The sequence below is a fragment of the Humulus lupulus genome, chromosome 8 (assembly GCF_963169125.1).
Source record: "Humulus lupulus chromosome 8, drHumLupu1.1, whole genome shotgun sequence".
Lineage (NCBI taxonomy): Eukaryota > Viridiplantae > Streptophyta > Magnoliopsida > Rosales > Cannabaceae > Humulus > Humulus lupulus.
Genome location: NC_084800.1, coordinates 28,253,905 through 28,275,932, shown reverse-complemented (window position 1 = coordinate 28,275,932; position 22,028 = coordinate 28,253,905). Strand labels below are relative to the sequence as shown.

The 22,028-nt window shown below is 33.1% G+C and overlaps 3 protein-coding genes and 1 long non-coding RNA gene across 6 annotated transcripts; 2 read left to right on the top strand and 2 right to left on the bottom strand.

The window, feature by feature from the left end:
• Positions 1-5,896: 5,896 nt before the first annotated feature.
• Positions 5,897-12,305, bottom strand: LOC133796541 (protein THALLO). 3 transcript variants are annotated; one of them, XM_062234096.1, is made up of 17 exons: positions 12,013-12,305; positions 11,132-11,320; positions 10,936-11,027; positions 10,730-10,802; positions 10,294-10,442; positions 9,977-10,123; positions 9,701-9,840; positions 9,380-9,467; positions 8,676-8,855; positions 8,393-8,566; positions 7,970-8,047; positions 7,714-7,853; positions 7,494-7,632; positions 6,613-6,875; positions 6,454-6,520; positions 6,279-6,347; positions 5,897-6,181 (listed from the first exon to the last, which is right to left on the bottom strand). In XM_062234096.1, exons 2-17 carry the CDS (start codon positions 11,238-11,240, stop codon positions 6,050-6,052), a joined length of 2,040 nt encoding a protein of 679 aa, XP_062090080.1. In that variant the 5' UTR covers positions 11,241-11,320; positions 12,013-12,305; the 3' UTR covers positions 5,897-6,049. The 3 variants fall into 3 exon arrangements, with proteins under 3 accessions (XP_062090080.1, XP_062090081.1, XP_062090082.1); XM_062234097.1 differs by having other exon boundaries at positions 12,017-12,305; XM_062234098.1 differs by having other exon boundaries at positions 12,050-12,305.
• Positions 12,306-12,475: 170 nt separating this feature from the next.
• Positions 12,476-14,414, top strand: LOC133793623 (uncharacterized). The gene is made up of 3 exons (XR_009874900.1): positions 12,476-13,002; positions 13,123-13,178; positions 13,476-14,414. It is a non-coding gene; the product is annotated as an uncharacterized LOC133793623 (long non-coding RNA).
• A 249-nt stretch (positions 14,415-14,663) lies between these two features.
• LOC133795201 (uncharacterized) lies at positions 14,664-18,457 on the top strand. The gene is made up of 7 exons (XM_062232660.1): positions 14,664-15,293; positions 15,378-15,383; positions 15,432-15,560; positions 15,700-15,960; positions 16,349-16,755; positions 16,842-16,965; positions 17,353-18,457. The coding sequence occupies exons 1-7, from the start codon at positions 14,664-14,666 to the stop codon at positions 17,872-17,874; spliced, it is 2,079 nt and encodes a 692-aa protein (XP_062088644.1). The 3' UTR covers positions 17,875-18,457.
• A 733-nt stretch (positions 18,458-19,190) lies between these two features.
• LOC133795200 (protein FAR1-RELATED SEQUENCE 5-like) lies at positions 19,191-21,757 on the bottom strand. The gene is made up of 3 exons (XM_062232659.1): positions 20,439-21,757; positions 19,741-20,249; positions 19,191-19,625 (listed from the first exon to the last, which is right to left on the bottom strand). The coding sequence occupies exons 1-3, from the start codon at positions 21,136-21,138 to the stop codon at positions 19,191-19,193; spliced, it is 1,644 nt and encodes a 547-aa protein (XP_062088643.1). The 5' UTR covers positions 21,139-21,757.
• Positions 21,758-22,028: the final 271 nt, after the last annotated feature.

The following is a 22,028-nucleotide window of genomic DNA, read 5'->3' as shown; positions in this document are numbered from 1 at the left end:
CGCGATCCGACATTCCTCTTTGACTCCTTGTAGCGCCGCAGCTCTAATGCTGACAGCTTTATTCTTCCTTCTCTGTAACTCTTAGGGTCGCGGCGCTGTGCAATAGAGTTGCGGCTCTAATTCCATTTTTCACCAAATCTTCAATTTGACCCCCGGTTTCACCTAGCTTTCCTTCCTTAGCCCGTTTAACACCGTTTCTTCAAGAATTACGCACTTTTCCTTCAATTTCAAACTATTTCCTTCATAACCACACATAATCCTGAAAACACAATAAACACCGGCATAATATCGCACAAAACCAAATAAAAGATTAAAATTGCCTCTTAAAACACGCCATAAAAACATACCAAAACTAGTCCTAACACGCGCTTACTTGTGCATGGAACTGACTAATTAGTCAGAATTGGCAAAGGTGTCAGTATCAACTGTGAAGCTGTGACTCATTAGTCAAGTTCGGCAGTGGTACTGGCCACTGGTCACACAGTGCTAACTCATAAGTCAGGAACGGCCTTAGCGTGTTCAACGCAAGCCAACAAAGATTAGATCTAATCGACATCTGCATTAAATGACTCAGAAGAGCGTTAATGTCGGACCGACCTCAAGTTCGATGAAAACTAAAAGCGCTGGTGTGACTTACCCATCAGTCACTCATCTGTTAAGTTAGAGACTTACCCATCAGTCTCTCATTTGTTAAGCTGGTGACTTACCCATCAGTCACTCATCTGTTTAAGCTAGTGACTACCCATCAGTCACTCATCTGATTAGAGCCATTGCAGGAAAGCCCAAGTAACAGTTTCGTTACACGGCAATGGGCACCGATGTAATGCCCTGAATTCTTCGATATGGTTTAATGGCGGGATTAGTAGGCTGGGAGGGCCATACTTGTTTAATTATGCCATTAATCGATTATATGCATGTTTATGTGAATTATATTATGATATGATGTTAAATGCATGCATGTGGGTCCACATTTCATGACATGGGTATGTTGGTAATTTGGCCCGTTGATGGTGTAATTGTATATTTGTATTCATGTCGATGATATATTGTTGAGGCCACATTATAATGTGGATTTGTTCGAGCTATTCGGCATGAGACGATCTTGGATTATTTAAAATAGCGGTTTAGTCATAACAGGAGTAAGTTCGAAGCTCAGGGTGAGTCTTGGGATGTTTTAATGATTAGAGCGTTGCCGGGAATAAAATGGTAACGGGATATGAATTGTTTGTATTTGAGAATATCGAGAATAGCGGGAATTGGAGAGCGTTAATTATGATTAACGAAATAGGTGAAAGATGACGATTTTACCCTTGGGGAGACTTTAGAAGCTTTAAATGACCTAGGGGCATTAGGGTCATTTGGCTTAGGATATACATGGTTTAAGTTGGCTGTAGAAACATATAGAACAAAAACAGAGCAAGACTTCTTCTTCTCGTACATCATCTTCCCTCTATCTCCCTTTGAAGTTTTTGGTCCCAAATTGAAGTAGCAAGCTAGGAAATCAAAGCTTGGAGGTTATAGACTTAGCTCATCTACTAAGGAGGATTCAAAACCAGCTGGAGGTAAGGATTTGTCCATGAATTTCAGGTGTTACTCTGTTTTTCTTTTAGTTTTCAACCTATAGATTTTGATGTGGAAAGTTGGAATCAAGGGGAGTTTTTGTGTATGTTTGATTGGGTTTTGGTGAGGGGGTGATGTAGATGAGGTATAGGGGTTGAATTGGATGTTTTGGTAAGTTTTTGGGTTGGTTTGGAAGGTTGGTTCCAAGGAAAATGCAAGGGAAGAAAAACCAGGGTGTTGGCTGAACTGGGGTCGAAGGGCAGCAGCGCTTGGGGAAGGGCCGCGGCGCTTGAGGCAGAGGCGTGAGGGGATTTTTTCTGTTTCAGGGAAGGGCTGCGGCGCTTGGGGAAGGGTTGCGGCGCTTGAAAGTCATTTTGGCCAAAAATGTGTTTTTGACCTAGGGATGCAAACCTTAGGCCTCGGGATCGATCCTACTACCCGGTTTAGTGGGATTCGATGTCCCGGAGGCTAGGTCTTGGTCCGGAAATATTTTATTACCCAATTTATTGATGGAATCCTATAATTGGTTATGACCAGGTAACCGCTAAGGGACCAAAGGATTGATCGTTCTCAAGGGTCGTTCTTATTATTAATCATCGCTCGAACCCGAGGTAAGAAAACTGCACCCTGTGTATATATGACATGCGTGATTGTTATTGAGGCATGTTGATGGATAAATGTGGATGTGGTTTGCCTATTAAATGCTAGCGAATGTGGTTTAACTTGTATATGTACTGACTAGTCAGGGACGCTGACCTAAGAGTCAGAAATGGCATAGCGTCATGAACGTCGAGCCAAATGAAGATTAGATCTAATCGATATCAGCGTTGAATGGCTCTAAGGCATTAACGCTGGACCGACCCTAAGGTCGAGGAACTTATAAGCTCTTGTCTAGTCTAAGACTAGTTACTAGAGCTAGGGCTTAAGGCCCCGGTGACTGTTTGTCACATGGCTAGGGAACGTTGTTCCAGGGTTATGACTTTAAGATCATGAGGAGGGTTATGTTGGTGACTAGTCACCATGCACCTATCCTGTTCGAACTAATAAAGGTTCACTTATCTATAAAGCCCCGGTGACCCTATCGTCACAAGGCTAAAGGGAGCTGGACCCATTTTAGTGACTTTTGCGACTGTCACCTATTTGTTTGGACTGATGGTCCTGAATGATTATTACGATCATTGTTGATATTATATCATGCTTTATTGTGTTTTCTTGCTGGGCCTTGGCTCATGGGTGCTACGTGGTGCAGGTAAAGGGAAAGAAAAGCTCACCCAGCCTTGAGTGGAGAGCTTAGGTGGTGATGTGTACATATGCGGCTGCTTGACCACCACGGCCAAGGAGTTCTCAGAGGAACTAGGGGGTTTACCCTATTTTTGCTGCTTAGGTTGGCGGGTTTGATATTTTGAAATAGTAATGACCTTTTTGAGTTGTAAATAACTTGTAAATGTTCTTGTGGGCCCATAAACAGTTTTATGTATTCAATAAAATATATCCTTTCCTTTTTATTAATTTTCTACCTTAACCTGTTAATGACACTTAGAACACGTTTTTAACCAAAGGACTCGGGTAGCGGGTCAAATTTTTGGTTCACCGTTCACCGTAACTATTCTGGGGTAACCAGGGCGTTACAACCGAGCCCCATAGTGACTTGCTTGTCAGTCACTCAGTATGATTAACAGAACCTCAAAGTGATATTCACTCATTTGTTCAGGGCTATAAGCTCTGTATGATCATTCTGATCATCATTTGCATGGCTTTGGGTATTGAGCCCCGTAGTGACTTGCTTGACAGTCACTCAGTATGGTTTACCAGAACCTCAAGTGTTAAATCACTTATCTGATTAGGATTGACTTGATAGTCATCCAATCAGGAGGGCAAGATTTCTTATCCTTGATTCCCCAGCATTATCTGAGTTCATTTGCATGCTTGAATAGAGCTATGTTTGCTAGGCATGCCAGATATGATTTGATATCATGATATGGCTGTTCATGAGCATATTGAGTTTTCTTGCTGGGCTTCAGCTCACGGGTGCTATGTGGTGCAGGTAAAGGCAAAAGAAACCTGGATCATCCTTGAGTTGGAGAGCTTAGGTGACAATGTGTACATATGCAACTGCTCGACCGCCACAGCCGAGGTTTGAAGGAGAGGAATTAGGGTTAAACCCTATTTTGCCGCTTAGATCGGCTAGTTGTAAATATTTTCCTACAATAGACCTTTAAATTATATTTTTGGGATCCCAATGTATACAGTAAACGTTCTAGTGAAACGTTACATCTTAACCAAACTTTTTAATCCCTAAACCGCTAATCATACTTAGTTACACAATTTGGCCAAATGACTTGATTAGCGAGTTTAGCACTGTTTACAAGGCACACCGTAACAATCCCTGGAGTTTAGGGCATTACAGTATCCATCATGATTATGTAACTATTGAAACTTCTCATTATTATACTATTACGTATATGTTTGTTTGTTTGGATAAACATATTACTTTAAATGATAAAATAAATAAAATATTAAATTTAAGTACATAAATAAATTTTTTTCCAATTTATTTACCTTATTTAGATGATTTTTTTCTTCAATTTATTTACCTTATTTAGATGACTTTATTGATTTTTATTTTCTTCAAAAAAAATTATTTACCTTATTTAGATGATTTTAAAACTAACAGTGTTAGAAAACAATAAAAAAATATTAAATCTAACAAAGAATAACAATTTCCATCAAACTCATATTTATAATATATAAATGAAAGATGTATTTATTTGTCTAAGAACCCCAAAATCACATATCTAACATGCCAATATCAACATTTTCTCATCAAAATGTTAAAACACATATGTACATAAGTCACTAAAATTGATTCTACACTTTTTGAAATCGTAAATTTCATACTTTTTATTTAATCATGTCTAACTAAATTTTCTATTTAGGTTAGGATGATTTCAAAGTTGATTTCTTGTTCTTAATAATTTTCATTATTAATCTATTCCCAATTATAAAATTGATTATATTGTTCTGTGCTTAATTTCATGATTATTGAAAATATCTTATTTAGCAGAGCCTCTAAATAGAATTTTGCTTTAGTCTATTAACGAATTTTTATTCACCAACTAGTTTAGAATTATAGGTTTTATGTGATAAATTGTAATTGAAATTAAAGTTGAAGTTGATTTTAATTATGATGATAAATATAATCTAAGTTAAATAAATTGCATGTGTATGTATTTATTGGTTAGACTAACCTATCTCTATTGTGGTTAATGCTTTTATTAAATTAAATTGTTGGTGTTTATGGATTGATAGTTCTTGTGTGATTGACTCTTATTATTGCTTAATAATTATCAAATAATTTAGTGAGCAATAAAAAATAATAATTATCAAATTTAGTACCACTTATGACACACATCACACCCACTTACTCAAACTTAAATATTACAACTATATACAAAAAAGTTCTTCTCCAAAATGATTGTTTTTTAATATTGGGCCCGTTTGGTAAAATTTTTGTTTTTAAATTTTTTAAACACAAAAATAGAAATATTATTTTATTTTTATTTCTTTATTTTTAAAAAATAAAAATATCTTTGGTAACTATTTTTTTTTTTTTTAAAAACAAAAAATAATAAACACGTTTGATAACTTTTATATTTTATTTTTTGTTTAACAATATGAGATATTGATTTGAAGAAGAGAAAAAAAAATAAAAGAAAATTTTAAACTGTTTAAAAAAAATTGAAAGTAAAAAAATTCTATTTTCAAAATTTAATAAATTTTAATTAAAATTTAAAAAAATAATAAATAAAAATAGAGTTTCCAAATACATTTTTTATTTAATTATCAAATTTTTAATTAATTAAATAAAAATTTATTATTTTTAGTGTTACCAAACGACACCATTACATCTACAAATTATTAATCAGCACAACTTTATATTATTTCAAACACTGTAGAATATTTTATTAATATAGTGCATGTATACATAGAATTGGATTAATATAACGTAGAATATTGGATTAATATAATGTGCACTCAAAATGCATACTTTTAGGTAAGTAAAACATTGAGGATATTTACCACCAAAATAAAAGATTTTAAGTATAAAAATATTTACCGTACATATAAAAATACAACATTTTAAAAACTTTGAATATTTTGATCATAATTTACTCAATAAAATATTATTAATTTATAACTAATTTTCAAGTAAAATAGAGAGAAGGAAAAAATAAAAATAAAAGTTAAAATAGTTGAAGTAAAATACAAAAAATATATTTTTTTAAGTTGGCTAGTAGATGTTCATACTATATAATAATGCTATATAATACTACTATAGCAAATAATATATAATTTTATATAGCAAAATTTCCTCTATCATCGATACATTTGGATTAAATTAACACTAGCTCACTCATGCATCATTATAATTTAGATGTTGAATAAAAAATGAAACAAAAAAAATGGTTTATTTGAGTGAAACAACATTTTAGCTCTTGAGGCGGACACTTCGACTGATGGCCGCATTGATTCCGGACGCCTCCCCTGGATAACGGCCCTTGGGCGTCTTGACGTCACGTACTTGACCTTTTCGACGCTCCACTGCCTTCTTGTGCTTTTCCTACGAAAGAGGAAGAATAAGGGTTATAACAATACTATAACATAAATACATTTTCATAAAAATATTGAACAATAAATGTTTTGTTAAAAGATAGTACCTTGTATTTCTTTCTTGGATTCTTTAATTTCTTATTGCGTTGGCGAGTAAGACCTCTATTCTTCTGAATCTGTTTTATTAATCAAGTATAATATGGTGTGAGTTAAATTCAAAATGAGAGGTAATAAGTGAGTGCCAAGAGCCCAAGAATCAAAATTGGGTACAGATCTCAGTACCTGATATGATATATGGCGTTTTCCATCAACAATTTCAGGCAAAGATGGGACTGGTAGCGTCGAGTTCCTACAGTACAGACCAAAGCATATAATTAACACAGACAAACTATCAAGAACACAAACAAACAAAATGATTGAATGTGTTTTCACTTTACAAACCTTGAATAAATCTGAGCTTTGGCAGCAAGTTTTGCAGCTCTTTGTTCTTTCACTTGGTTGTAGAACTCGTCTTCAGAGCCTTCTTCTGATGCACCCTCCTCATCCATCTCAACATCATCCCCATTTGTCTCTACAGCACCAATTTCGTCTCCAACATCATCCTCTGCCACAATCCCAGCTCGATGTAATACGTTTACCTCATGTTTCCTACGCCTTTCACCAATATCATCCCTCTTTGGTAAATCATCATCTCCAGAAACAACCTTTTGCAGAAGTTCCAATAAAAAAAATTACTTATGGCACAAATGTTTGTTCGAAAGATCTTAACATTACCAACCCGGACAACAAAATGTTACTGCATAAACAACTAAACAGCTAACTCCCGAAACCCTTTGCATCTATTCTAGTATTTTATAGCTCAGAAACTTCTCCAACACCAATCTTAGTGGAAATCAAGTTCATAATTGAACAACATGCTAAAATCTTAAGAAGCAGGAAGAAGATAAACTATAAGAAAACTAAAAAGCAAAAAAGAATATTCAACAAAGCAGAAAATTCACAAATTTCAGCTTTAAATTTTTTATTCATCATGTTATAGTGCTTCAGTCAGAGCAAATATATTATAGCTTATAAGGCAGAAAAATGTACGAGACACTCCATGATGAAGTGACAAAAATCAGTAGTAAGCCTTCTGTGGTATGGAATCATACCATTGAAGATCAACAAGACAAGGTAACCTGATAAGACATCTACAGTATATATACATCATTGGAGTGACATGTTATGGCCAGGACATTAATCCCAACTTATGGCATGCTTTCGTATGCATGCTACAATTTACCAATCATTAAATATTAATCAATAACAAACTCTATCTGTACCTTTGACTTGTTGCCAGCAGCAAGAAGTTGAGAAAATTTGCTTGAGCTCAATGAGCTTGCATGACCATTGGTCAATCCACGAGCAGCCACTTGGGCATTTCCAGTGTCATCATCAAAATCATCATATGTTTCAAGCTTCCTACGGTTTCAAATTTGACTGATTTAGCACATAACAAAAAGAATACATTATTAATCTGAAGCATAAGAGCAATTCCAATACCGGTTTAAGGGTTTTTGAAGTTTTTGGGCCTTATCAATCTTTGGAGTGCTGGAACTAAAGACACCTTTCTGCTTCAACTTTTCCTCCAGGTCAGCTCTTACCTTTAACATTTTCATGCTCTCTAATCCAACCTGTTCATCCTGCCACAATATGAACAACTTCACATAAGCAAAATGAGCATGCCTAATTCAAAGAGAGAGAGAGAGAAAGAATTAGGAAAATCTATAATTTAAACAAAAATCCATGCAAAATTTACCTGGCGTTTGCGTTTCTCAGATTTTTTCTCGCTGTCCTTGATTAAGTCCACCTTTACCGAATCAGCTTTCTTATTAGGCTGCCATTTAAAGGAAAAACTAAAGAGTCAAGTGGAAAGATCATTATCAACATAGAATTCACAAATACATATCTGAGAGCATGTTTCAAAAATGAACCTTAATGTATTGCCATGCTTCTTGACCAAAATAGAAAATACATATATACATAATTTAAATATTTTGCAAAAAATAAACAATAAGAACTCTGATAATCATAACCATCCAAAAGTAAATTGAAAGAATGAATAAATTTATTGGCACTGTACACTTCATTATAGCATCCATAATTTTTTTTGTTTTTTTTCAAAGGTCCAACAAATTGAAGAATCTAAAAAACTTCATAGAGATAAGAATATAGTAACTACCTCAGCTGCTTCTTGAATATCTGTAGTGGCAAGAGAGCGCACATGATCTTTTACAAAAGAAGCAGATGCCAATAAGCCGTTCTCTTTACCAAGCTTTGCCGCTGATTTCACCACATTACTTTTGTTAAGAATCTCCTCCAGCTCTGCAGGAAGATTTCCATCGAGTTGTTTTGTCTATAGAGGGAAGAAGAAGAAGAAGAAAAAGAAAGAAAGAAAAGAACATGGTTATAGAAATAAAGAAATACAGTAAAAGTAGAGATGCTTCTTAAAAAGAATTGCAGACCTTGTCTAATAAGCTCCTGATTTCTACAAGGCGAGCTAGTACAGGATGATCACGGACAGGCTGCCCTTCAGATTTGAGAAGAAGATAGAAAGCTATTGCTTGGCAATAAGACAACAGAAGAAGCTTCTTCAATTCTAAATAACGAATTCCTCCTTCCAACATGACTTCCCCGTTTTTTACCTAATATAAGTAGTAGATGTTTGTAGAATTTAATGCCACCAAAGTAACAATTAAAATAACACTAACTCTACGTGTATAAAATAGAAAACAAAATGATCATTTTCTTGAAATGTTTGAATGTCCAAGCTCATCAAAGTCACAAATGTTGGTAAACTATCAAGATACATTATTCATTGTAAAGCATGTAATGAATTATTAGTTTGCTTATAAGTTATTAAATGTATTTCTTGATGCAGTAAAGAAAAAAATGGCAGTATTGGAAAACGAAGAAGACAAATGGGATGAATTTTTGTAAACTTTGGGTGCTTTCTTATTTTTAATAATTTTATGACTTTTTGTGAATGTCATTCAAAGCCTACACCTCGATACAATTCAAACCTGTTTCATTCAATTGAGGATATTAATTTGAGTCCTGACATAGTTTTGACCAAGCAATCCATAGTCATTGTAAGTGGGAAGCAGCCATTTGAAGGGGTGAATCAAGCATGAAACAAGATGGAAACAATCAACAGAGCAAGCAATACCTTGTTTAAAAGTGGATCAACTTTGTTTTCAAGCTGATCAGTTGCATCGTTCAGTTCTGACAGCAAACCAACTAACTCTGGAGCAGAGCTGGAGGGAAAAGTTGTTAACTAAGCATGGAAACATAGAAATTTCAAATAATCTAGAATAAATTTTAAAACAAGTAATTTTACCCTATATAGTTTAGCAGAATGAATGAAGAGATAAAACATCTTATATTTCCAAGGACACCAATACATGAGATAATGACTTTCCCTTGTGAAATATGGCAATATATGACAACTGCAAAAGAAACTTTAAGAAAATGAAAGTAATAGCTCTACCTAAACAAAACATCCATCAGCTCCTCCTTTGATAGAGCACTCAAATCTTTCTTAACCTCCTCAAAATCTGTACCCATGTTCTCTGCCCCTTTTGTTTTCAAACTGGACTTTTTGGTGGTTTTTCCTTTAACCGATATTTCCTGTAAAAATGAAATATATGGTGGTACGTGAAATTTAACAATCTAGAAAATCAATTTCTATCCACCACAAGAAGAGAAAGTCAGAAAAATAATGGTTTACTGACATCAATATAGTAGTGTGCTATTCAATACTCACCTCTAAAGTTAATTCTCTATCACTCTCATCTTCACTCGTATCTTCAAGGCCAAAGTCCGCCATAGACATAGATTTTGCATTTTCTTTCTGCAACCTTATCACCTCTGCCTCCTCCTCAGCAGGGGACTCATCATCGCTTGATCGTATCTAAACCAAAATGAAACAAGTAACAAGATTTAAAAGGCATTACCATTTTACTAAAGAATAAACTTATGCATTTTACACAATTATTATACTTATGAAAGTAACAAGAACAATGATAAACAGAACACTCCTAGCAAAACGAGATGAGTGACTGCCAGAATACAATTCCTCACCTCAAAATCAATGTTATCAGCATCATAATATAGGTCCTTTCTTCCCCCCCACACTGCCTTTTGTTCATCGTCATCCTCCTCATCATCGCCATGCATATCATCCTCAACACCACCAAACTTTTCCCGCAAGTACTTTTGCTGCTTAGCCACTACAGGTAATAAGAATAACAGTAATCAGTGAGTATTATGAGTGCAAGCAGATGTTATCCCCTTTCAACTGGTAAGAATTAGTAAATGCAGTAATTAACATATCTTGTGAAGTGAGTATCATATATGTAAATTACTAAGAATGTTGTCGTTCATGACTATCAAGGGACTTTATGCCATTTCCACTATCTCATTTTTCTAGATTTTTCAACACAAATCGTCTTATATAATATAATGATGATTTGAGATAAAGCAACTCATGGTACAAAAACAAAAGCACATTTCTCACTTTTTGCAGCAAGCCCAGTATCCCGGATGTCGTCTTCATCTTCATCACTTTCATCCTTGTCTTCATCACCATCCTGTCCCACAATGTCAATTATTTTAATCCATATATAAATATGAATATATAAAGATATAAATCAAATTCATTGTAAACCCATAAATATGTATGAGCCATTGTAGGAGGTAAGAATAATTTTCAAAATTCTAAACCTCAAAATCAAAGACGGGCAGTTCATCATCATCATCTGAATCTTCCATGTCTTTGTTCACATCCAATGAAACCAAATCCCTCTGCTTGTGAACTTCAAACACAAAATATAAAAATACCATCACTTTCTCCACTAAAACCCAAAAAGTAAATAAATGAGTAAATAAGAGGAAGAAGAAGAAAGAAGAGTGAACATACAGGCGTCAATTTCGTCGTCCATGTCTTCATCAACAATTTTATCTTTGTTATGGAATTTCTTTTTAGGATTTTTATCCCCTTTCAGCTGACTCTTGCCTCTCTTACCCATTATTCCTCAATAAAGAGAGCTTGAGTTGAGAATTCTATTCAACCTTTCTCTTTGGTACTTCTCTGGAATTGTCCGACCAACTGCATTTTATTTTTTTGGTATTAAGTAGGAAAGAAAGGGTGCATCATTTACAAATTACTTCTGAATAAATTAGGAAATCATTTATAATATATCTTTTTTTTATAAAAATATATATATTTATGAATTCATTACCGTCCATAATGATAAACATAATTTAAACATGTAAGATCATAATTCAATCCTAAGAACAAACACACAGAATTCATAAAAATATTGTCAATAAACAACAAATTGAACATGGTGCAGTTTCCTCCTTGCTAAGATCAAATACTCTTAGCAATGTCTTTTATGGTACTTGAGTTACCCAAAACATCACATGAACAAAAAATCAGTTTGCAAATAACAAGTCTACAGCCACACAACTTTTTATTTAACAAAAAGTCGTTAAACATTCAAACAAATACAACAAAGAACAATTTTTTTACAATTTTTAATAAATATATTAACTAAGTTACAATTTTTAAGAAATATATTAACTAAGTTAACATATAGATTAATCATTCTGAAGATTTTGTAGAACCCCATTTGTTAAATTCCACACATTCCCGATTGGACTTGTCTATATATAGTATTTAATATAGGCATAAGAATAAGTACTGTATAGATACAAAGTAATCAATGCATAGAATCCCAATATCCTTCTCTGAGCCACTTATGGTATAAAAACTGAATCATTTAGGCTTAAAAATACCTACTACAAGCGACTCAGAATACGCCCGAGCCTGTGCCGTGGTCTATGGACCGGAGTGGCGGAGGATGGTGGCAGGTGACGTGAGTGTAGAAAGAGCTCGTGTCCTGCGAGACTTCGTGGTGGTTGCTTGATGGTGTAGTCCGTTTCGGTAGGCGGTGGTTCGTGGCGGTGGCTCGGTGGCTGAGAGCGAACACGGCGAGTTCGCTAGAGAGGATGGTGGAGGCGGCCTGAGAGTAAAAGAAAGAAAGTGTTGAATGAACGGAACGAGGGTGAATTGATATTAGGTTGGGTTGGACTTGGACCCAGAAAATATAATAGGAAGCCCAAGTGTAAAAAAATAATTAAGGTTTTAGGTTTCCTTTATAAACTAATTGAGGAATTTACATTAAATATGGGAAAATTTACTAAAATTTGATATATATGGCTTTTTTTTTTTTGTGTGCATTTTTTATGGTTTTTTTTTTGTTGTTTTCCTTTTTTATGGGTTTTGTTTTCCCATATTTATCAAAATATTGCTTTTATATCCCATATTTTTTTGTATACGTTTTTTTTTTCTATAGGGGTATTTTTATGAGTAAATTTTTGTCTTTTTATTTTTATTATTATTTTTATTATTTTGGTAAACATTTTTGTAAGAAAATTTTAATTCAGTAGTGGTTTATTATGCATTTATGTGTATTTTTGTGAGGGCTTTTTAGTCATTTTATGTGTTTTTTTTATTATTTTATTTTATTTTATTTTTGAATTTTTTTTGTAAGGAAATCAATTCCTAGTATGCATGCAGGTACTTGAGTACCCAGCCTCTATCACGTTTTTATCTTCTTCACGTTTTCTGAATTTTATTAGTATATTTTATTAAGTATCACGTTTTCTTCAGTGGTGATTTGTGTTCTTAGTTTTCGTTCTTGTGTTAGGGTTTATTTGAGTTCTTTGTTGTCGATTTTCTGCCCTCTGTGCGTGTGTTTCGTCTCGGTGAGTACCTGGTTTCAGGTATGTCTTTTTCCGTTTGCTTCAGTATCACGTTTTTTATATATCGTTTGGTTCAAATTTTTTCTTTCTTTCAGCATTTGGTTTTTTGTGTTGATTTCTTCTTTTTTTTCTTTTTCTTAGGATTTTTATAAGTTTCTCGTTGTGGATTTGTGCCTCTTTGTGGTGTTTTCGTATCGGTGAGTACCCGGTTTCAGGGTTTATTTTATTTTATTTTTTTTAATGTAAATTGATTGTTAATTTTGCTTTGTATTATATATTTTTCTGTCGTGGGTGGTTGTTTTTTAATCTGTGTTAATGACGGTTTTTATATTTGGTGCACGATTTTATCGTTAGTTTTTTAGTGGGGTTTTTGTCAGTTTTTGATCAGTTTATTATTTGGGAAGTTTATGGGTAGTTATTTGTGATTTGTGCTCTATATATGTGTATATCTGTTTTTCTTTTTTCATTTGTGTTGTTTGTTTTTTTTTATGCAGTGCATTGATATTTCTCTTGCTCGAATTTGTGTGATGGATCACTGTGGTGAATGCGGTGGTGTTTCTGGTTCGGAGAAGAAAATTTCTGGTATAGTAGAGGATGAATCGAAGAATGTAGGGGATGATATTTGCGAGATTCTTCCTCGAAGGAGTAACATTACACATTTGAAGTCTGTTGCAAGGAAGAAGAGTAAATCCCCTTCCTCTGTTGCAAGGAAGACAAGTAAATCGCCTTCCACTGTTAAACAGGCGAAGGATTCGTGTGCATCTGGTAGTAAGGATGCTGGAGATGATTCTCATGAGACTAAACATGTTGGGGTATGTGTTTATTTTTTTAATTATTATAATATAAAATTGTTCATCTGTTTATGTTTCTGTTGTTGTGTTTCACATTGGGTGGATTCTGTTTGTTTTATTTTTTTATGGTTGTGTATTTGGTTTCTTGTAGTTTTGTAGTTAATTTGTATAATGTTCAATTCTGTTTTGTGTTTGTTTTATAGTTATTGTTGTGTTTTCTTTTGTTGTTAAACTGTTTTTTTTTTGTACCTGGTTACAGGTGGATTCTATTTTTTTAATTTTTTTTATGGTTGTGTATCTGGGTTCTTGTAGATTTGTAGTTAATTTGCATAATCTTAAATTCTGTTTTGTGTTTGTTTTATTGTTATTGCTGTGTTTTTTTTTGTTGTTAAGCTGTTTTATTATTTTTTGGTACCTGGTTTCATGTGTACCTGGTTACATATGTACCTGGTTACTTTACAGATAACAGTGAACGATGTTGCTTAATGAGTTTTGAACTTGTTTACCTTAGTGAATGAATTGTTTTTTTTTTATATGTATATTTAAACCATACAAAGTTAAATACATATAAGTCGTTTTATAAATGTAAAGTACTTATAAATTTTTCATGTTTATATTTTTTGAAACTGGTTGCATGTTTAATTGTTTTGTTTTTTCCTGCAGGCTCATTTAAAGATATACCCCTCCAAGAGGTTTGGTAGTAAGGTTCAACATTTTAATGACAAGAGTGTCATTACTGACTTGAAATCTAAGTTGACTAAAAGTCAGAAATCATTGTTTAAGAAGACCCCATTTGGGCACTTTTTAGAATTATGTGATATTCATTTTCAAACTCAACTTGCCCAGCTTGTGTTATTGAGAGAGGTATCTCATGAGAGGGAGGAAGAGGAAATGTGGTTTAAGCTTGGTCGTAGAGTGTGTAGGTTTTCTATTGAAGAGTTTGCTCTAGTTACGGGTCTTAGATGTGATGGTGATTTTGATTTAAGTCGTTTTCAAAAAAAGAAGGTTTTGTTTAAGAAAAAAATATTTGGCCGTTTTGTTGGTAAGGTGTCGAAGTCTGAATTACGCAATGCTTTTATTAGTAAGGATCTAGTTGATGATGAGGATGTTGTCAAATTGGGTATAGTTCATATCCTAGTTAACTATTTGTACGGCTATACTAGTGATAAGTTGGTTGATGATTTCTTTTTTGAGATGGTTGATCGAGATTTTTCTGAATTAGCAAATATTAGTTTTGGCAAGTTTGTATGGGATAGGAGTTTTCAATATTTGAAAACTGCTTTGAAGGGTGGGAATAAAATCTTTGATGGACTGTTCGTTGATGGGAAGGTTGGCCTTCACCCTTACAAACTTCTTGGGTTTCCCATTGCTTTTCTTGTATGGATTTATGAAAGTATAGCTGAGTTAAGTCCTGAGTTTTGTCAACGAGTTGGGAAAAAATTTCCACGTTTGTTGAATTGGAAGAGTACAGATAATACGTTCTATGCAAACTTGGTGGGAAAGGTTTTCAACAATCAGAAGGTATAATCTTTTTGTTTTGTAACTGGTTTCTTGCTAAATTTGTTTGATTCATTTTTGCATTTTTGTTTGTGTACCTGGTTTCAGTTGATGGTAACCAGTTTTCTTGATTTTGTATATATATATTTTTAATTTATTCAGTTGACTATCCTGAATGTCTATCTGTCTTCTGAGGAGAGAAAGAAACTGGCAGTAAAGAAGTTTAAGTTTGAGCCTCTATACTTGCCGAAGGTGTGTGCTGAAGATGGAGACAGTAGTCCGGGTACCCAGGTACTGGTTAGTTTTGTTGTTTGTTTTAGTTAAAAAAAATATATTATTTTGTCTTGAAATTTATAGGTTCCTTTTTAGGTTTTTTTGTCTTTTTTTTTTTTTTTTGCTGTTTTGTAAAGTATTTTATTTTGTTTTGTAGGTTGATAGTGAAAAGTTGAGATTGATTTGTGAATCAATCTCATCAATAAAAGCATGCCAAGAAACTATTATTAGTGACATTGCAGTTATGAGATCTGAGTTCATGGGGAAGCTCAGTGATTTATCTGCAATGATTGCAAAATTTGTTGCAAAAAATTCTGAAAAAGTTGCAAATTCAAGTGATGAAAGTGCTGGTTTTAATGAAGGGGAAAAGCCAGATGATTTTGATAATGTTTCCAGTCCTATTTCTGATGATTCTAAGGTAACTTGTTTGTTTTTATGCTTTATTGTTTTTTTTAACCATTTTTAGTTGTAACCAGATTGTTTTTTTTTTTTTTTGGCTAGGATTGTGGAAATGATTCAGCTGAAGAGTCTGATGGTAGTAAGGTAACTAGTTTATTTTTCTTAATAGTATGTTTTCTTTCTGTAGTTGTTTAGTGTAACCAGTTACTGTTGTAACCAGTTTCATTATTTCTTTTAGGGTGTTGAGAAGGATTTAAATGAAAATTTTGATGCTGTTTATTCTGGGTTGGAGTTGTCAAATGTTGTGGGTGCTGATAAGGTTTTGTAATTTATTTTTGTTTTGTTTCTTGTATTATTTTATTTAAAATTGAATTTGTTGTAATTGATTTTATTTTTATTCATTATAGGATTTTACAAACAAGCCTGAGTTCAGTTCAGTTGGTTTAAGTTTTGAAGAAGTATATGTTGATCCAGAGATTTTGAGTGTTATTGATAGAACTGTTCAGTATGCAGAAGGAGAAAAGAAATTTACCGGGAGTAAGGATGATTGGAAGGTTGTGATGGTTGGTGATGATGATGAGGTTCCTGTTGCTATTGAAAAGAGGGAGCCTAAACCTAGTACTCATGTCAAGTCTCATTTTGTTACTGAGTTTGGTTCTTCTGATGTTAAAGAAACTGTGAAGAGGAAGGGAGTGGAAGTGGTGATTGTTAGAGGATTGGTTCCATTTGAAAATGAAATAGGGCAGAATGTTTCAAAGAATGATTGCCTGGATTATATTTCTTGGATTGAGGATAAAATGAATTTTAAGAATAAGTATGTTTTTTTATATTTTCTTTAATATTATTATTCTTGATATTTAATTGTTTGTTAATATATATATATATATTTTTTTTTTGAAGGAAGAAGAAATTTTCTGATGTCAATAACATTATCAATCCCCCAATGGATTATTCATTTGTTAAAATTTCTGAGAAAATGTGGTTTTACAAGCTTCAAACTTGTGGGGAGGAGCTTATGGACACTGTAAGTAACCAGGTTCTTGTTATAATGTTTATTTAGTAGTATTTGTTTGTTTAGATGTTTTTTTTTTTTTTGTTGATCATGTTTAAGTCAAGTAACCAGGTTCCTGTTAATAAGTGTGTAAAATATTTTTAAATTTTGGGTAGTAACCAGGTTCTTTGAAGCATTGTGTGTAACTTGTTTTTTTTTTATTATATATTGGCTAGTAACCAGGTTCTTGGTATAATGATTCTTAATTAGTCTTTGTTTTGTTTAGATGTTTTGTTTTTGTTGTTGATCATGGTTAAGACAAGTAACCAGGTTTCTTTTAGTACTGTCTGTAAATTGTTTTTTTTATTTATGGGTAGTAACCAGGTTCTTAACTTTTGTATGTTTATTTATTTTTTGTAGCATATAAATGTATGTTTTTATTACCTGAGGAAGAAGATTAAGCTGGTTGATGGTTTGAACAAGAGGGTTACAACTACAGACTCTTGGTTTGATGCAACTATCAAGGGTTTGTATGATAACTTTGTGGCAGCCAAATGTGATTCAAGCATCATTCGTTTTGATAATCTAATTTCAGATTACATTATTGGTGAATATTTGTTTTGTAACACTCCTTGGGTGGATGTGGATCATGTTCTTTTTCCTGTGCATGTGAAGGTTCAGTTGCATTGGGTTTTTATTCACTTTTCCATTAAGAGTAGGATGTTAACTGTCTACAATTCTTTGACGGGGAAGAAGAATGAGAGTATTGCTTTGCCATATGTGAAGGCTTACTCTGTTGTTTTACCATATTTTCTAGATTTTCTTGATTTTTATTGTTCTATGAAAGATTTGGACTTGAATGTTGGTCCATATTCTGTTGGGAAGAAGGATCCAATTGATTTTAACTTTGCCAAAGACTTGCCATTTCAAGAGGATAAGTAAGTAACTGGTTTTTTGTATATTGTTGTTTATTTTTCTATTTTGTTTGTTTTTAAGTAATTTCATATTCTGTTTTTTGTGTTTTTTTTTTTTTTTTTTTTTGCAGTGATTGTGGAGTATTTGTTATCAAGTATGCTCATTTGTTTATTCATGGGAAGATTGATGACATCCCGAAGAACATGGCTGCCAAAATTGCTACCTATCGTGATTATCTTGCCATTAACTTGTATAGTCATGCAAAAAAGAAGCAGATTGGTGGGTACAAGACAGAAGATGATGCTCCATCAAAGAAATCAAAGAGGAGGAGGAATTATAAGTAGAGATGTTGGAGTTTTTTTTTTTTTAGCTGTATTAACGACCATGTCTTTTTTTTCTTTCGTTGTTTAATAGTGAAGTTGTGGTTTGTAACTGGGTACTGTTTTTGTACTGGACTTATGTATGGTTTTTTTTTTGGTCAATGTAAAGAATTGGTTTCAACTTTTGGCTTAATATAAAGTTTTTTTTAATGTATATTATTTTAATGTGTATGTTTTTTTATTCAATAGTGTTGGAGTTTTTTTTTTTTTTAAAGTGTGAAGATATTGTGATGTACATGTTTTTTTTTTCATATAGGTTTCATTATTGTATGAAGATGGTGTAACCGGTTACTTCTGTGTTAGATTGTAAAAGCTATATGTTTCAGGTAACTGGTTACTGTTTCTTTAGTTTTTATTTCTATTTTTTAAATTATTTTTTATTTTTTTATGTTTGTTGTTTTTTTTTTTTGTGTGAACGATTTCTGATTATATAACTAGGTTTTTAAAGTAGTTGGTTTTATTAATATATAGTTGTTTGTTAAAATTTCTTATAGTGATTGCTTTTTGTTTTTTATATTTTTATGTGTTGTAACCAGGTACTTGAATTTTCAGTTTTTGAATATCTTGTGTTGGAACCTAGAAGTTGAGTATCAAGTTTATAATATTTTATGTTTTTTTGTTTTTTGTGAAAGATTTGTGATTTTATAATTAGGTTTTTAAATCGTTGGTTACATGTATATGTAGTTGTTTGTTAAATTTACTTATAGTATCTGTTTTTTTTTTCTTTCTATAATATGTGTTGTAACCAGGTACTTGAGTATCCAGATTTGGAATATCTTTGTGTTTGGAACCATGAAGTTGAGTATCAAGTTTATAAAATGTAAAATGTTTAAAAAGTTTGTACTTTTATTGAAGTAGAAAACATTAGGATACAATTTTATTACATGAAATGAAAATATTGAAATTGTAGTATATCTATTCTTTAGAAAATTATTTGTCTATTTTCTTTGACTTTGTTGTGTTTCACAGCTTTGGGATTGGTTCATTCTTGCATGTTTTTCTGTTATGCCCTTGCTGTGCGCATCTTCCACATTTTATTTGCACATTTGGTTCTCCTCTAGATCTGATTCTTTTCCTTCTAGGGCGGCCTGGTGGTTTTCTTGATTTTGGTGGTAGGACAATTATGTTTAAAGTCTCTGGCAGTGTCCATTCGCCTTCATTTGGCAATGGATGAACAGTTGAGTCATATGTTGCTTTCATAGTTGTAGTTTTGTAGTAATCAGCAACATAATCATATGTTTTCAGCCGTGTTTTGGCGAATACTGCTATTGCATGTGCACACGGTATTTCGTCTTGTTGGAATCTTTTGCATTTACATGTTTTCTCCATTAGGTTGACCAAAAAATTTCCTTTCTGTTCAACCACAACTTGGTACAGTATAGTGTTTACTGGGAAGACCTGTTTATTTTAGTAGAGAAACACATGTTAGAAACTGGATACTGTGATATTTTTGAGTAACTGGTTACTAAGAGTTTTGATAAATAATATTCAGTGCTCAATATATGTCAGGTACCTGAAATTTAATGGCACGAATAAAGTTTTCTCTAAGCACAGTTTCAGTATCTGTTGTTACTTGTGTGAATGTTCCGTTTGCTTCGTTACCATTTTTCCATACCCATTTTTGAACTAAACTTCGAAGGCCCTCCATCATTGTAGTGATTGGCAGCGTTCTTGCAGCTTTCAATGCAGCATTTATTGATTCAGCTATATTTGATGTCATCATTGTATATCTTCTTGTTGGAGCATGGCATCTAGACCAAGTTGAATATCCAATTTTTTGTAAATACGGTCTTATGCGTGTGTCAATCTTGTCTATTTCATGCATGTAATGCTCAAATGATTGTACCCTGTATGCCTTTGCTGCTTTGACAAAGTTTAGGTTTAGGTCCTCCCCATAGACACCAAAATTGACTTTGATGTTGTTTAACAGGTGGAATATGCATGCTCCATGGAAAGCTTTTGGGTATACATGGTCTATAGCATTTTCTATGCTTTTATGCCTGTCTGAAATGATTGCCATACCTGTTTTGCAAAATCACAATGGAGTAACTGGTTATTAAGTATTAACTGAGTAACTGGTTTCATTAATTTATATGACTGTTATTTTTTTTTTTTACACTGTTTTCTCTATTTTATTGCTGGATTATTATTAAACTGATAATTTTATGAGTTTAGTTTGTTTCAATAAGAATATAAAGAAGAAAACCGTACCTTCTCTTTCTCCATATGTCTCCTTTAGCTTTGTGAAAAACCATAACCATGATGAATCATTTTCAGAGTCTCCAATTCCAAAGGCTAATGGGAATATGTTGTTGTTAGCATCCATTGTTGAAGCAGTGAATAAAGTTCCCCCAAATGATGTCTTCAAGTAAGTTCCATCTATCACAATGACTGGCCTACAGTGTTTCCATCCTTTGATGGAATTTGCAAATGCTAGGTACATATATTTGAAGTGATCTGTATTGTCTGTAACCAGGTGTGTAATTGTACCTGGGTTCGATACTTTTAGCATGTGAAGGTAGATGGGAAGTTTTTGGTATGAATCATCTTGGTTTCCCCTTTCCAATTCTAAAGCTTTTTCTCTTGCTCTCCAGGCTTTTTGGTACCCCATTGAAACACCAAAATCATCTAGCATGTCGTTGATTATGTCATGTGGTGTGTGTACTCTCTTTATTGACATGTATTTTGATTTTATTAGTTCCCCAATGACATTGCAATTAGCCTGCCTGTGGTCTTCCATAATGATATCCAAGGAGCAGGTGTGAGTTTTTACATATTTTTTTATTTTAAATGTTTCTGTTTTCCTGAACTTTGAAGCTCTAAGTAACCAGTTACAATTGTCATCCACACAGGTTACCAGGTACTCTCTTGGTTCAGATCTTTTTGTCTTGAATTGGAAGTTGTGGATCATAGCATAATAACATAGAGCAGATTTTAAGAGCTTTTTGTCCTTATAAATCTGGCCTTCTTCAACTTTGAAAATTTTATGATCAGTTATAATTTCTGTTTCTTCTTTTCTTTTTCTTTTGTTTTCTTCTGTTCTCTCTATGATAAATTATGCTACATCATCAGCTATGTCTGTAGTATTTGGGAAGGTTTGTACCTGGTTATTTCTGGTGTAGGTTGCTTCGTGATATTGTAATTCTGTAGCTGATTGCTCGTTGTTTAGTTGAAGAACTAGCTTTTCTAAATCTGTGTTCTGTTTTTGTGTTTCTTCTTCATATGTAGTGTGTTGAACAGTTTCAGCTATTGTTTGATCAACAGTGGTGATGCATAGTGGTAGCTCAGTTACTTCATTTTGCTTCTTTTTCAGCTCAATGTAGAATATGACTGAATTGTCAGTGAGTAATTTCATTGGTGGCATACCTGGTGATAACTGGTAACTCAGCTCAATATTTTGAATATTGCATTTTATTTCAGTTTTCACTAAATGAACCAAATTGTTTAGAGAACAATTTGTTGGTATTATCAGTCCAGTCATGGTGTACTCATCATACTGATATCTATCTGTCCATTTTCCTCCAAATCGAATCAATGTCATTATGGTCTCCATATCTGCAATATAGCACAACATAATTTTCAGTGATGTTTAAAATGTATCTGGTTGTGTTAGTGAATGAATATTATTAATGTTGAAATTATTTTAGTAACTGGTTTCTTTTTCTGAATCGAGAACTATTTTCCAGTTTCCATATTTATTTATGTTGCATTAAATTCTGTTTTTGTGTGTGTAACTGGTTTCACGTTTGTAATTAAAAAAGTTTTGAAACAAGTAGTTTGAGTCAAGAATTTTATCAGGAA

Bases quoted from the DNA above. Each gene is read 5' to 3' on its own strand.
- LOC133795201 (XM_062232660.1), top strand. From the start codon at position 14,664: ATGTGGTTTAAGCTTGGTCGTAGAGTGTGTAGGTTTTCTATTGAAGAG. The intron at 15,961-16,348 runs GTAACTTGTTTG...TATTCATTATAG, and splicing joins CTATTTCTGATGATTCTAAG to GATTTTACAAACAAGCCTGA. The intron at 16,756-16,841 runs GTATGTTTTTTT...TTTTTTTTGAAG, and splicing joins AAAATGAATTTTAAGAATAA to GAAGAAGAAATTTTCTGATG.
- LOC133796541 (XM_062234096.1), bottom strand. From the start codon at position 11,240: ATGGGTAAGAGAGGCAAGAGTCAGCTGAAAGGGGATAAAAATCCTAAA. The intron at 8,567-8,675 runs GTCTGCAATTCT...TTCCCTCTATAG, and splicing joins TCAGGAGCTTATTAGACAAG to ACAAAACAACTCGATGGAAA. The intron at 6,876-7,493 runs GTACAGATAGAG...CTTCTGCAAAAG, and splicing joins CTGCTGGCAACAAGTCAAAG to GTTGTTTCTGGAGATGATGA.
- LOC133795200 (XM_062232659.1), bottom strand. From the start codon at position 21,138: ATGATCCACAACTTCCAATTCAAGACAAAAAGATCTGAACCAAGAGAG. The intron at 20,250-20,438 runs GTACGGTTTTCT...TTTGCAAAACAG, and splicing joins GACATATGGAGAAAGAGAAG to GTATGGCAATCATTTCAGAC. The intron at 19,626-19,740 runs GTACCTGACATA...TAAAATAAACAG, and splicing joins TTCGTGCCATTAAATTTCAG to GTCTTCCCAGTAAACACTAT.